Source organism: Botryllus schlosseri, chromosome 12 (assembly GCF_051294905.1).
Source record: "Botryllus schlosseri isolate E-star chromosome 12, Bs_hap1, whole genome shotgun sequence".
NCBI lineage: Eukaryota > Metazoa > Chordata > Ascidiacea > Stolidobranchia > Styelidae > Botryllus > Botryllus schlosseri.
In genome coordinates, this window is record NC_137247.1 from 14,605,673 (window position 1) to 14,621,467 (window position 15,795).

The window sequence follows — 15,795 nt, forward strand, 5'->3', positions numbered from 1 at the left end:
TACATGTTCGCAGCCATTTTTATATTGACAGGTATGGTAAGAAATTTCACCACACTTTTTTACGTACTCAAACTTTTGTTTGGTTCACATGCAAAGTAGGTGTTTGAGGCAATTTCCTTTCATTTGCAGACAAAGGCTTTGTATCTGACAGCATTTATGGGGTTTTCTGGGCGAAACTACAGTTCATTATTTCAAGATTGTCAAAATCATGTGACTGATCAATTTTTTTAATTTTTTGCAATTTATGGGGTGACTTTGGCCAGCTATTTAGAGTCAGCTAAAATGGGTATTTTCTGCATCAAGATTAATCTTAGTATCTGTATCTTCTAAATAATTAAATGCCAAGGAAATATAGAAGAAAGCTTGGTGCCAGGAGTTGTAAAGACTACACCGCAGATGAGATCCAAGCGGCACTAAGAATGATCGAGGAAGGATGTCCGAAAGATCTGTGAGTGAAATAACTGGTATTCCCAGAGGGACTTTACAGAATGAAAGGATAGGAAAGCATCTGAAATCACCACGAGGCCAGCCTGTTTTATCGCCAGATATGGAGAAGAAAATAGCAGACCATTGTATGGCGCAGGCAGATTTTGGATTTCCTGTAGACGAGTTTTGTCTTAGGAAAAGTATCTCGAGAGAGGAGGTTGCGAGGATAATTGCCATACAAGAGGACAAGAAGGCTTCAAAACGGAAGAAAAATGGTGACCAACCATCAACATCCCAACAAAAATGAGTTGAATCAGTCACAAGCACTCAACGTGAAAGTCATGACGATTCTTCAGAAGCAGAAAATTTCCAGGAAGATTTATGTGATGATGCAGTTGAAGTGGGAGCATTAGAAAAGGAGTTGAGAGCAAAACTAAAAGCTGGCCAGTATGTAATAATTGAGTATAAGGGAGAATTATTTCCAGGTGTTGTGGAGAGTACAGAAGAGCATGGTGCAGAAGTCAGTGTTATGCAAAAATCGGGAAGCAATTGGAAATGGCCAATTCAAAAAGATCAGATATTCTATTACTGGAAAGATATTTAACAGAGAATCTGCGACCCGGACTTACTGAATGCTCGTGGAATCTACAAAGTGAATGAACTTGAAGGGCATTGGCATTGAACTACTTTTTGTCATTGGTTTGTTTAATTTCGTTGTAATTTTGAAGATTTTTGTGGTTTTGCATTCAAATTAAAGTCTGAAAAATCACCATTGGTTGGATACTTCTTTTTAAAAGACTGTAGATGGCCAAAGTCAACTTATCAGCTTGTGTAATTGGCAAATATGACTGCTAGATGTCCTGGAAATACAAAAAATGGTGCTCGGCTAAAGACACCCCATTGCCGGGTGACTTTGGCCACAACAGAAAAATTGAAAAAAAATGATCGAAAACATGACAATAATTTTCTTTTCCAAGTTTAATCCATAAATCTAACCGTTCCGCCCATAACAAAGTTGAAGAAGGCAGAAAATCATAACATATCATAAAATAATTCAACATTGAATGTGAAAAGTGGTACAAAGTCACCCCGTGTTACGGTACAATACACGCCCGTTATACTGGAAGTCGCGTTGCGGGCAAAAATATGTTATGTCGACAATACTGGTATCGACACAAAACTGATATCGGTGCTAATCACAGCCCGCTTCAAGCCAACAAACAAACTGGCACTGCGCTTACTTTCTAAGCTACACGAGATTGCTAGGTTTTCTGGGGAAACAACTGGGTCTGGGACTCTGGGTGAAGGTGCTGACCTTTTTTCAGTGGTCACCTTACCAAATTTTAAAGGAAATTTGCAATTCAAAAATTAGGCCTATACCAGAAAAAGGTCATGAAAAATATATGCTGTGACATTTTTCAAAGTAAAACCGCGCACGCCCACTAGATAAAGCAATTTTACAATCAGAGACGACAATCACGACAAGGGTTAAGCTGTCTCGGCACAAAAAAATCTCGGGCTAAGCATATTATAAGATCCTGAGATCGATCTCCTAGAATACCTTTCACAAACTTGAGAAAAACAAAAATCTTACCCGGAGTCCATCTGATTCGTCTTCCGGATGATCAAATCCTCATTGATACCTTCGGCGCCGTTGTCCCAGGCACAGCTATGAGCTTGAATAGCCGTGATCCAAGACAGCATATCGTTGCGGTTCTCGGCCTAAAAGTAACCAGATGCATCCAAGAACATGGCTACGAGCATGTTATATGACAGAGTAGTTTCCGCTTTTACGCAAGTTTTTGGATGTTAAACATCAACAGAACGAACACCTCGGAAAATGGATTCTTGGATCTCTACTACTGACAACACGCCATCAATGAGCACAGTTACTGCTTGTGATGTGATAATCATCATTGAAGTTCGCGAATCCAACGCTTCTAACATCCATCACTAGAGATGTCGCAGTATTCCTTGACAGGATTATATCACAGTATTTCGTCCTTGTACATTGCATTATATATGCAAAATATATAATGCAAATCACGGCCGCACGTCTCACTAGCACAGTGCACCCTACCTGGAAGAGATACTCGGACCCGTTGCCCGTCGTTAATCTAAACACGTTTCGCCGTTTCAAGTAATTGTAGGCGATGCCGACGAGCGACGATTGCACATTCAACATTTGAAATTCTTCAGGGAGCGATTGTTGCCGTTCAAGCGGAGAATCCTGTGAAAAAGGTCCCAGAATAGCAGTGATTTACAGAGGCACACCGCGGATACCAGATTACAGGCGATACTGTGAGCACGCAGAAAAATGTTTTCAACCGCAGACTGGGACATAAACCAAATTTCCGGCGTCTGCTGATCATGATATTCACTGCTAGGTGCCATAAATCGCCAGAATTCCCGATGTGCACGCATATAGCATATAGCAAGCAACACAGCAGAGAGTCGAAATCAGCGGGAAATTCAAAATGGGAGGGGGATTCAAAATAGGAATGAGTGCCGTGATAGCGACTCGTTCAATTAAACCAAACCCATCCCTACACTCAAACCCAACACGAGGTAACCTGACCCCTAAACCTAACCCCAACCATAAGTCAAGTTAATCTATAAGCCTATTTCAACAATTACTATTATGAATGCCTAAAAATTATACAAGAGGAAGGTCGGTTGGAAAAAATGCCCTAATCGTAGGTGGGTTTGTCGTTGAGAAGATGTTCGATTGGATTGCAAAAATGGGTGACTGGCACAGAAATCCAACTGTCTGTCTGTGAGTATGGGCTACATTGCTAAAAGTATATCGTTCAGCAGCTCAAGGCACCGTTCCAAAAAAAAATAAGCCACAATTTCCAGTCGCATAGCCTTTCTCTATAACAGCATTTGGCTATTTGGGGGTAGTTCGATTGCCCTGACCAGATTTTGATATGTAATTTAGGAATCAGTACGACACTAGCTTTCGATTAAGACCAGTTTTATTAGATTTGATCGCTCGCGTCGCCAGCTATAGGACTGCCAACTATGCTGTTTTTAGCCGGTTCAGCAGTAGATCTCTCTGGTATTCAAGTGTGACGAATTCAGTTGCGCATCTAACCGTAGGTTAGTAATCCATACTCTCTCAGACCAACTTTGCCCGAAGAGAAAAATCTCAATTCGTCACAGGACATGTTTATTTTCGAGCTGAATATTTCAAAATTACCTGCGGATGGTTCTTTGCCTTGCCGTACTCTTTCGACAAACACAGCTTTCGGTCTTTCAGAACCGCCCACACTTGCCGCCACGACTTCTGAGAACTGGTCCGCTTGCCCTTGTCGATGGTGGCAACCTGGAGGACGCAAACTCTGTAAACCCAGTTGCACGCCATATTGCCTCAAAATCTTACTTTGAAATGGAGGACTCCGCTTCTGGCGGAGGCTTTGACATCGCGTTGGTTTTCCGCGTGACCAGCGGCGTTCTGAAAATAATGTTTTATTTATGCCACAGATCTTTGACGGGGCAGTAGCAAGCCTGCAAGCCAGGCTAATTAATATAATGTTAATTAGCGCCGACACCATCAGTGTCGGCCAACTGCAGAGGTGGTCAGAAACAAAGTAACAAGTGGTTGTTGTTGGTTGTCCACTAAAGCAAATAACTTAATTTTTACAATCTGGATTTTTTGATGTCGAAAGTAGTTTTGGGCAAGTTTGCATCAATTTTGTGAATGAAACTGTCTGCGCAAAATAGCCCGTATATCACAGCAACAGAAAATATTTTGCATCATCTCTATGAGTGGAATTGCTGTAACAACTCGGCGAAATAGCTCCTGTATCACATTAGCTGAACAGATTTTCGGAAATCGTGCATACTTGCATTGTAATTAGTGAGTGAAAATTTATCGCCTTACTTCCCCTTTTACTCAAAAACCAACGCTGACTACTTAGATCACCTATGTTTGTAATTGTAGCACTATCTAAAGCAGTGGTTCTTAACCTTGCCTCCAGCGCCCCCCAGGGGGCGCTGGCGATTTTGAAAGGGGGCGGAAACGCTCAGGGGGCGATATGGGGGGCGCTGGGCTCAGGGGGGCGGTATGGGGGGCGCTGGAGAAAAATGGCTTCGCAGTAGATGATGTGGTGGTAGGACATATCCTTAATGATTATTCAGAGAAAATGAACACCGAAAACGTCGTTATATATAGCCTACAAAAAACATATAGGTTTAATTGTCCATGGGCGCCTAAATGACTGGCACCGAATATTCCTGTGTTGGCAATCTGAACCCCAGAAGACGAATTCCATCCGGCAGGGAAAAATTATATGCCAGTGAAGAAATACCAATTTGAAATCGTGTTCGTCTTTTAGTTTAGTACGATTGGGCGACAGGGATATTTAAAACTAGATATTCTTGTTGGGCGATATCCCTGTTGGGCGATTCTATATTTTTTGATATAGCAGACAGGAGGTCACGAAATAACATCATGCAACGAAGTCATACCAACGGGTTCGCCCGCCCGAATATGTTTAATTATTAGTTACGGGCCCTACAGTTTCCAAGACACCTCACATTGTTCGCTCCACGTTTTGATGAGTCTGCGCACACTCAATAAACTCACTGCGCAGACCCTTGGACAACAGTGCGTAACGACTAAAAAAGGGTCAAAACTTCGGATTAGTTGTGCGCAACGTAGATTTTCTGCGCACAGATACCATGTCAGCACTGCGCACGTGAGCAGCTTAGACGGAACATTGCACCTCACTCAGCTCTACCGGTAAATCTGGTAACGTGAGCAGAGAGGACAAGAAATTAATAGCAATATATATGCAATTCCCGATCTTACTGACCGATTTTATCATGAATTATCGAAAGTTTTCGCACTTCGCACTGGCTCGCTAAACAGTACAGCTGATTTCGTGGCAAAACGAACAACGTGATGGGGGCGGTCGGTTTATCACCCTATGGGAGCCCAAGACCCAAGTTTTTTCGGGGGGCCTGACGAAGTGCCGTTTCGTTCCTGCCAACGGGTATACGCCCGAAGATGTATAATTATTATTGAGGGGTCCTACCTTTGCAATCACACATCACTCAGCTCTACCGGTAAATTTGTTTACGTGAGCAGAGAGAGGATAAAATTTGATATCAATATACATGCAATTCCCGATCATATTTACCCATTCAATCATTAATTATTGAAATTTTTCGCGCTTCGCGCGTCTAGGCGGGACTACCTGGCTCAGTAAATGGACACCCAAAGTAGATGACTAGTATCAGCAAATAGTGGATAGCCGAAAGGGGGTCTGGGGGTGAAGCCCCCTGGAAGTTTGGTTTATCACCCGATGGGGGGGGGGGGCTAAGACCAACGTTTTTTTTGGGGGGCTGACGAAGTGCTGTTACGGCCCTGGTAACGAATTAATTGTACCTACGGGCACGCCAGAATATGTTTAATTATTAATTACGTGCCCTCCATCTTCCCATACAACAGCTCAATCAGCGCTACTGGTAAATCTGATTACGTGGGCTGAGAGGTTAAAAAGTTTATAGCGACTTATATATGTAATTACCACCTATTCATTCATGCATCATAGAAAATTTTGTTACCTAGGGCGACCATGCCACACAAACTTTACTGACCATCGAAATCACGCTACGGAGTTCTTGGGGCGAACCCCTCTGAAGTTTGGTTTATCACGCTATGGGTGCGCAAGGCAATCATTTTTAGGGGGGATGACGAAGTGCTGTTACGGCCCTCCCTCTTACTCATTGTCTTTATTACATTCCTTTCAATATGCGGTTGGGGGGGCGCTGGAGCACGATAATTTTTGAAAGGGGGCGCTTGAGGAAAAAAGGTTAAGAACCACTGATCTAAAGCAATTTGATGAAACGTTAGTTGGTAAAATCTGCATAGAAGTACCGGTACATATTATAAGACACTTTATAGATCTTGAGCACCACCTAATGGATTGAATGAGAATGCAGCAGACACAACGGAGTGGCTATTTGGTTAAAGAGAGGTACAGGTAAGTTTAAGGTAAGCTAACGTGCAGGTATTTTTGAGAAACAATAGACGCAACTCACGGCTTCATAAAGATAATTTAATTTCTCCAAATTTTGCAATCGGGTTGGATCACCGTCTCTGAAACGAAAGAAGCAATATATTAACAATCGTATTTCACGATTTGAACAAAGAGGGAAATAGCCCAAGACACTTCGTTGATACTAGACAAAGACTGCAATACATGAACGCTAATAGTATGCCAACCAGCTACCATCAATTGCACGTACTTCTACTTGATTCACACAATAGCACAACATCAAACCCCCGGGCATATTTGGGTGCCTCTCAAGCAAACGGAAATGTAAATTACATTCGCCTGTTTGCATTGTCGTCTATCATTTGAATCAGCCATGATTACGGCTTACGCACCCAGCAGCACGCATACCATGCATCACTAAAAGTCTCATACTTCATACTTCATACTCAAGTCTGCTTTCTGAAACTATTCACTCAAGCACTCATCAGATATCACAGCATCTACTTCTCCTCATTTGCTGAAGTAGTTTATTTCAATAAGACATGGTCTCTGAACAATGTCAGACAGGGATGATGTATATTTTTCCTTTCATGTTTTCTGCGGCATATACACCGACTCATGATATACATACATATGATCTGTGCGTATGCATACCATGAGTGCACTAGGTGCATATGTCGCTGGACAAGGTAGGCGCAGATATAGCCTTGTGAGGCTTTCTTATTTTGCAACACCCCTCCACCACGGTATTCCGGTAATGCTGAGCACCAAGCGGGGAAGCCACTGATACCAGTTTTACGGATCATGTCTTTGGTGTGATCAAGACGGGGATTGAACTCACTAGGGCAGGGCAAAATCGAGTACCTTAGTGATTCTCGTTGATAAATCAACGTTCAGTGGCGAGGATCTTATAATTTCAGTACTCGGAATTAATGATATCAGTTTTAGTAGTAGTTTAGGACTAGCACAACGGTCTGCTTTGAGGGTCACAGCAGAAAAACACAGAATAAATCGGCGACTCACAAGTTCATCGCGATCTGATACGACCGCCGGTTGTACGCTTTCGACGTGGATCGGTCTGTAGAAATCAAATTTGCGAGATAAGCCATTCGTTACCGAATACCTCCGAGAGACACCCAAACTTACCAACGCTGGAAGCACGCTGCCTCCGTAGTTTCGTTGACGGTGCGGTCGTTCCAAGACAAGACAAGACGTCGGCGGAATTACTACGATGAATCGAGCCTGTGAATTCAACGTTTCCAATCAACTTTTGGTATTCGTGATTCCCTTTTCGCACAATAAGCGAAAGCTCCGAGTCAAATATTAATTGCTGTTGCCGGGAGGGGGCGTTCACACGTTCATTTGGGTGCCTTGGAGTCGACTTTTATCAAAATACACCAACCAAGCCAGTGCCTACAGAAGGAATTCGTGTACCATATAAAAGTTTAAGCGCTCTCTCCGCTCAGATCATTCGAAATTTCATGCCGGTGATGTCATATTTTGCGAGACGATTGTTGCTATGCAACGTTCTTTCCAATTCTCTAATAGTTGCTGACAATTACCCCTGACGAGTGTCAGACAAAGATTATATTCGGGTTCATTTCAATATGAATAATGAATATGCTATTCAATTGTACATTGAAGCTATGTACCCTCCAAGAAGCTCATCAAAGTCATAAGAGTATGGTTGATACGGAAGGTTTACATATACGATCACTGAGAAAGTATCGCCTGTTATACTTCACAATAAAGATATTAGTTTTTTTTTTACCATAGATTATTCGATACATACACATTGGGTTGATCATGAATTCACAGAAATTTCAATACCACCAACGTGCGTAGCATTTTACTACATGTTTTGGATCCTCTCATACGATTAATATATATATAGATTCTAATAATCTATAATAATAATAATCTAAATTGATTTATTCTCAAAATCATTGCAAATATAGGCTACTGTTTTCCACTAATCCAACGACGAAATCCAGAACGATCCAAGCCCTTTTCTCAAGATTAGTTTTTATGGGTTGTTATATTGGCACATATTCAATATTCAATTCAGAAATTTCCGATCCTAGATTTCGAAGGAAGCCACCCATCCATGAAATAGACTACCAGTTCAAACAGGTCCAGCGGATTTCTACAATACCTCGGTTATTCTCAGGAGCTTTCGAGCCTCTCCTTGATGCGGACCTTCCGGCATGTGCAGACACCTGGAAACAAGCCGGCATTGGTTCAATGTTCGATCATTTGAAACTTGCCAAGCACTCTCCTTCCAGTCAATGTCGGCACCAAACAAGGCTAACAGGACTGGTTGCAGGCTACTCGTACTGTACAGGTTCAAGACAGAATATTCCAACGTCAGTGCATGGGAAGAGATGAATAACTGCTTCCTTCGACAGAATTGAAGACCACATAAAATAATCATGTCTTACAGAGAAGTTAAGGTATTGCATTATAGACTTTATCTTACTTTGGAAATAAGAATCGGTGTGAGATAGGCTGTGCGTGAGCTGAACATAATTACATTAATGTATGGCTGAGTGGCTGACACTCAATTCAAGCGATAATTGCCACACAGCAAATTATTCATTTTGTGTCATTGTGTTGCCGAAATTACAGAACATATCGACCAATGTCACGAGCACTTCAGAAATCTGAACTAGGGAATCACCTTTCCCTACTTGAAACCTTGTGGGATACTGAGACGCCATAAGTAAACACTGACATTGAATGGGCCCGGGCAGGGTAGCGTACAGTCAGTAGTAGATATCCTTGGCCGTTTGAACCAATTAAAATGTAATGCTAATGGGAGATTAACATATGAATGACTATCAGAATTCATGCTTTGGAACAAGTTTGCCAATGTGTACTATATAGTAGAGCGCTTTTTTTGTTTGAAATACAATCATTGAACCAGCGTGAACAGGAATACACTGCTCTTACCATACCAACCGTTAGGTATGGCATTTTTAGTTACAGTAAAATGGATCATGCAGGTCTATTGACCAAGGAAATTTAGACCTATGGACAGCGAGTTCCATGGAATTATGCAATGGTGTCCAGATGGTATCTTAATAACAAATCTTCATAGTAAATTTAGGTCTCAAATCAATACCTCTTCAGTGGGTGACGATACATCGTCAATGTATGGAATGGACACGCCAGTACCATGGATAACAGCAGCCGCAACAGCTTCTTGCCCGTTCCTCATTCTGTTGTAAAAATAAGAAATGAAAAGTTACAATACCACAAATTTAACCCTGAGCTAGTCTCAAATGAACAAAAGAAGAGCGCTGATGTTCAGCCATCACAATGTTCTTTCCAATTCTCTACTAGTTGCTGACGATTACCCCTGACGAGTGTCAGCCGAAAATATTCGGGTTCATTTCAATATGAATATACTATTTAATTGTATATTGAAGTTCTGTACCTCCAAGAAGCTCTCGCCAATCTGGGAACATTATACGGAAGTACAGAAAGCAAACATAATAAAAATGCACGGGGAATTGAGTAAACAGAACTAGTATCATAAAATAGTCGCAATTATTCTCTCACGACAGAAAAGGCAATTGATCCGTTAAAAGAATGTAAGTCCTTCAAGAGGCATAGAGGCAGTGCGGAAACATGTGAAGGCTGATTCGTAGAATAATTCTGCACATATTGCATTGAGAATTGAGAACGTCGGTGATAATAACAACAAACTGGGTTTAATCTGTCACTGTGAATGTGGAATGTGAACTGGTGACAACCCCAGTATCGAACTTGATATACTTCATGTTTTAACCAGTGTTAACCAGCCTCATGCATAAAGGATGTGACGAAATGATATCATTTGTTTGCGGGACAGGATACTGAGTTCAACGGGTGTTCAGGTCAAACCAATCACTGCAAAACAAAGCGTGATGAAATGAATATGATCATAAGAGTTGAATCGTCTTCGTGACGCCAAAACAACATTGCTTATCGCAAAAATGGAAGACACAGAAACTCATAAAACACAACAGGGACTAAAACCCTTTCTAGCTACACACCAAGATACCAATGTCATAAATTGTCAATGTTGCCAGTGTTGAACAGATTTCAACTTATTGTGATGGTATATTATTGAGCGGTCTATGTCATACCATACACAGGACACATAACCACCGGCTCTATAACACCAGTGTTGTATATGAGTGACCATAACTCGAATAACCACCGATCTCAATCCACCCTCTCCCTCACTATACAAGGCTAAATCTAGGAGTAAACCACACTCGATAACAATACAAAGAAAACGGTCATACGTCATAGCGATACAGAACGAGAATACAACCGCAAATTATCCAAATGAATGTGAACTCAAGCATTATTGAAGTTCAAATTCAAAGTAAATTCCAGCCTGAGCCATGACTAAAAATATCGATTTCAGAAAATCTTCGGATTAAACATGGTTGAGCAACATATTGCAAACGAATTGAATTCAATGTAAAACATCATTAGCATGCTAACCGATCAGCTTATAGAAGAATTAGGGTACAAAATTCCAGCTGAATTTTGAGCCAAAAACAATCTATGAGCTTTGTCAGCCCCCCATTTCCTGACATGACCGAGCAGGCAGCAATTGTTGACTGAAGTGTCCACACCACAACGGATTAGTGCAACTTTGGCTCTTCACAACAGTTTGATGGATAGCTAATCTTCAATATTGCTAAACACATCCAACTCAGTAACTACTATCTCAGGACCAAAAAGGCCTGGCCATCTTATCTCATACAATGCATTTTTGGCAATATCTCACCTTTTAGGATCGCACATAGAGTTACTCCTATGTCGTGACACATCTTTCGAAGCCTTTCTCGAATCGGTAGATTTTGATCTGCTGGATCCTGACCTTCCCGACCTCGTAGACCGTCTCCTGCCAATTGACAAATGATAACTACACCGAAACAGACTCGAGGTGTGTAGGTGTGTGTATGTTTGGTTAACGACCGTCGTGACAAGGCTATGACCCATTCAGAATCAATCATTATTGAACACATTCGAGGCGTGGCTTGAAAGAGTTACAAATCTAATCAACGCTGGTCCAAAACACACCACACCATTGACCGTATCACAAACTGTGGACACAGATTGTAATAGGGAGCATAGACTATGTCAGTCAAATAGAGTAGTGGATACTAGTTACACATGATCCCAGCTTGATACACGAACAAACTACATAACTGTCCTATGCAGTCATCCGTCTATGTATTCAGCAATTAGTCAATGGACACAGGCTACATAGTATGATGCGAAATTAATAACGATTAAGTTTATACAGGTAGAGTAGTATACAAATCGTGTGCTCAGCAATTTTTCTAATATATCACTTATTTCAAGATTGGCAATACATGGCTCCAGCAGAATCAGATGCCAGGAACCACATCATTCATGTGGATAATGTTATGATTTTATATTACCAGAGATAATGGGCTAAGAATAAAACAAGATCTGGGGTGTTTCATCACAATTCACAATCTGTCAACAGTATATCATATAATTGTGTAACTCCTAAAAATCAGATGGTGATGGCAGCCTCTTTTTTATGAGATCGGTATTGTCCGAGGAATTTACATTGTCAAAATCAAAAATCAAATAATTACAAACCTGCGATTGGGACTTTTCTGCGACTCTTTTTTCAGTTCAACATCGTGCGGTTTCGATTCCTGAAGAAATATAATTTTCCAATTAATGTTGACTTTTTAATGCACGCCTTTAAAAAAACTATGTCGCATTCCACACTAACCAATCTTACGAAAAGCTTGTGTATGAAAATTTCCTACGAATCAGGAAGGCTATTGTGGTCAAACAAAGACACAGATAGAATACAAGTAATATGGTTGTCTTTGTGCCAAGACCGTTAAAAACATCACTCACGATTTCCAAGACCAAAGGATATCAAACTGATAGCACTATCCAACATGGTATTGGACAAATTCAAATTATAACACTCTTAAATTATAAGTATTTGGATGACAGCCGAAAAATGAGAGACATATCCACACAACAGCGGACAATTCACCTAAAAAAGGTACTGTACGATCTCAATTAATCCGTCATCATACATTAATTGATGTGTCTTTTCAACAAGCTACAAAACAATGTACTAATAGCACGAAAGTATGCGAATGGCATTCTTCAGACTTCTAAATTACACCTTCAAGTAGATCGCCACTAACTTCTAGTTTTTACAATAATTACCATGTGAGAAAAGGCCACCAACTATGTACTTTTGCAGCAAAAAACGTGCAGACAATATCCCAAGTTCTTTGTCTGCAAGATCTAAATCCACTCACGCCACCAAAATCACAATATCCTCAAATTCTCATCTAAGTTAATAAGCGTCCTGTAATGGTAACCCGCTAACTGTATAGAATAATCTAACAATACAGCTCGACTACTCGCACATGAATGATTCACACCAGATTGAAATCAATCTACGAGGTAAGAGGTATTAGCGACAAAAGTCGGATAGCAAATATTTGTACTGCACCTAAACAAACTTGGCGTAAATTTGCGTCTGATGGGGCTTTACCCGATCCACGGCAAGGTGGAGCAGCGAAAAAAAAAAAACGTGTAACGCTAGAACGAGCTGGTTGAACAATGCCATATACAAATGATTTCATCAGGATCCAGCAAAATTTCCATTTAAATGGTGAAGATAATTTTCCTGTATATTATTTGCCAGCTGTGGGCGAGTTATCACACGAAGCCAAAAATAGAATATACTGTACTAAAGCTGACTCTAAACAAAGACTGAATTAAAACAACTGGATGTCAATAAAGTAAATTTCAAATTCAAACATTGGCACAAATTATAGCTGTTCCATTGTTCAATTAGGTATATCGAAGCTCAAAAGCCATAACGTTATAAAAAAGTAATTGTAAACGATATGTTTTCAGGTGCATGCGAGAAGGAAACAGCTATTGCAGTCGATCGAAACATCATTACCCTAATCTTCCAAGGCAATCCAATCCAAGTACACTGTAAATGTTTTTAACGTATCACAGATAAATGGTCAGCACTGGCTTTCAATTGCTTAAAATTAACCAGCGTGATTATGACTAACAATCCATATCAAAACATTATATGAGAGGAAAAGTAGCCAACACACCGAATCGCGAATTCCCGTCATCAATTTGTAACAATATGGGACAATATGGGTCAAGAATCTATAATTCTATAACTGGCATCCAGAAAATATCTTCTCTGCAAGTTAGGGTCACCATACCATACGCGACAACTTTTTCTGACATGTCAATCAATTTGGTGTTCAAACAGGGAACATGCCAAAATTCTCTGAAACTATGACTTGAAATTTTTAAATTATGTTTAATTCAGAAATTCTGCAGCCTGACCCCTATTTTCTAGCTTCTATTGACGGCAAACACAATTACCTCCCCAAGAAATTCAGCAACATCCTGTGAAGCCATCTTGGTGAAGTTTTAAATTGGTCAAGATCAATAACAAACTGTCTCCCATAACGAAACGCTTTGACACAAGATAGTTTCTGTCCTTTGTAACAAACAGATTAAGGGTATTGCACATCCACACAAGACACAGCCTATCCAAGTAAACACTGTATGCTAAGCGAGAATATCAACCAGGGCTAAATTGCAAAACATCCCTTCTTCAGAAAGAGAAGAAATGAATAGGAAGGAAGACTGGTGCTTAGTTTGCAAACAGTTGCCACAAATGTCATTCGTTAGAAGGATGCTGGCATTCTTGTGTTGCAGTCAACTACTGTATATAATCCTGGTCTTTGTATTGTTTCTTATTCATCAATACACTGCACGGAGCAGTAATGGAGGCCAATTTGATGTAACTGTAAGGCTAGCTGAACAGCTGAGGGATCGCACATAAATATAATATGACTGTCATAACTAGAACGTGACCAATTATGTCTCTTGATTGATTGATGCAGGCCACTGGTGTTCACTTGGTTGAAACGCTTAAAAGTTGTGTCTCCAGAACTTCAAATACGCCCGATAGACTGTAACCATGTACTAGTTTCTCAGCTGTAGTTTTATTGTGAATAAACAAACAGGAATAAATTTTTCAAATTATTGCCCCAAATTTAAAGTTGTAATTGCTATAGGCTACGTCATCTTTTAATATATCGTCGCATATGTGCATTTCTAACATCAATGTGACAAACATAATCGTGGCCAAAATATGGCTGATGGAGAATGATAGTATTCTTACAAACACTTGTGATTCTCCGAAGATGTTTAAAATGGACATAGGCTACTCTGATTTCACTGCGGCGGTATGGGCAGAAAATACTGGCTTTTCCGACAAAATATGGGTGATATCGACGGAATCGGCTAAAAGTCCTGATAAGATGCTGGGCTCTAATCATAACGGACAACAACGAACAAAAACTGCCCTCCGTCGACAATTTAAACACAATAGAACCACAAAAATTTCCACTCACTTTTCTCTGAGACTTGGACGACGCGGACAGCTCCGGGTAAATTTCTATCGACGGGTCCAGCAACTTTTTCTCGCCGGACCGTGACTCTTTCGGGCTGGAACGTAGCACGTCCGGTACAAACTTCACCGGCGACGCGTTCTTTACAGTTATTTCCGGCGTTATCGCGGGCTGCCCGCCGTAGTCCGCGCCGCGCTTGGGCGACGTTCTGGGCATGCAGTCTCTGGATAGTCCCAATTTGGCAAAGTCTCGCTCCATGCGTGACTGCTGATTGGCGTTGTCCATGTCGCTGTCGGAGGAAGACGGCACTAGGAACACTCTGGCGTTTCTCTTGTCTCTGGCGCCTGGTCTTCTGATCCCCTGTGGAACGAAACGAAAATGATGTGATCTTTTGCCAACTCTTCACCTTATCTAATTCATTTATTGTCTACCTAATTATTTTCCACGTTCATCTGTTTTTCTCCGCATTTGTATTATCGCTAAATTTTTAGTGTATCTTCTCTAAGACGCTCCTGGCGGCTTTGATGACATTGTTATATCAAACCTGTCTATTCCTTGCTTATCTGCATATCATATTTCATCCACTGCATTTTTGTTATGTTAACACTTTGCACGGATGACAAATAAAGATTCTCTATTGCTTGTGTGATTGCCTACTTTCAAACACAAATCGAAGCCATGCAGACGAAGCAAAAGACCGTCCGGGCAAGATGCGGTAGCCCATATTTTTGTGGTGGTGCGAGCAGGCCTACCTACTTATCACAATTTTATTTTCTTGTCTCTCATTTTACCAAAATCACATTTGCTGTAACGCAGCCGACGAGTCATTCGATTTTGGGTTGATTGTTATCATTATTCAAGTCCAATATTCACACACCTTTCAGTGTGAGTGACGT

General features: G+C 40.9%; 1 protein-coding gene and 1 long non-coding RNA gene across 3 annotated transcripts in view; one reads left to right on the forward strand and one right to left on the reverse strand.

Moving 5' to 3' along the window:
• Positions 1–15,795, forward strand: part of LOC145452878 (uncharacterized) — a 193,675-nt gene that overhangs the window by 125,499 nt on the left and 52,381 nt on the right. The gene's annotated exons all lie outside the window — the stretch shown is intronic.
• Positions 1–15,795, reverse strand: part of LOC145452854 (uncharacterized) — a 44,814-nt gene that overhangs the window by 17,643 nt on the left and 11,376 nt on the right. For both annotated transcript variants that reach the window (XM_080330989.1, XM_080330988.1), the window contains exons 9-20: positions 14,903–15,259; positions 12,072–12,130; positions 11,224–11,340; positions 9,559–9,655; positions 8,590–8,653; positions 7,581–7,676; positions 7,458–7,512; positions 6,478–6,535; positions 3,812–3,883; positions 3,629–3,754; positions 2,507–2,656; positions 2,021–2,148 (exon numbers count right to left, since the gene is read on the reverse strand). In XM_080330989.1, coding sequence (XP_080187115.1) covers positions 2,021–2,148; positions 2,507–2,656; positions 3,629–3,754; positions 3,812–3,883; positions 6,478–6,535; positions 7,458–7,512; positions 7,581–7,676; positions 8,590–8,653; positions 9,559–9,655; positions 11,224–11,340; positions 12,072–12,130; positions 14,903–15,259 — 1,379 coding nt within the window. The remainder of the gene's footprint in view (positions 1–2,020; positions 2,149–2,506; positions 2,657–3,628; positions 3,755–3,811; positions 3,884–6,477; positions 6,536–7,457; positions 7,513–7,580; positions 7,677–8,589; positions 8,654–9,558; positions 9,656–11,223; positions 11,341–12,071; positions 12,131–14,902; positions 15,260–15,795) is intronic.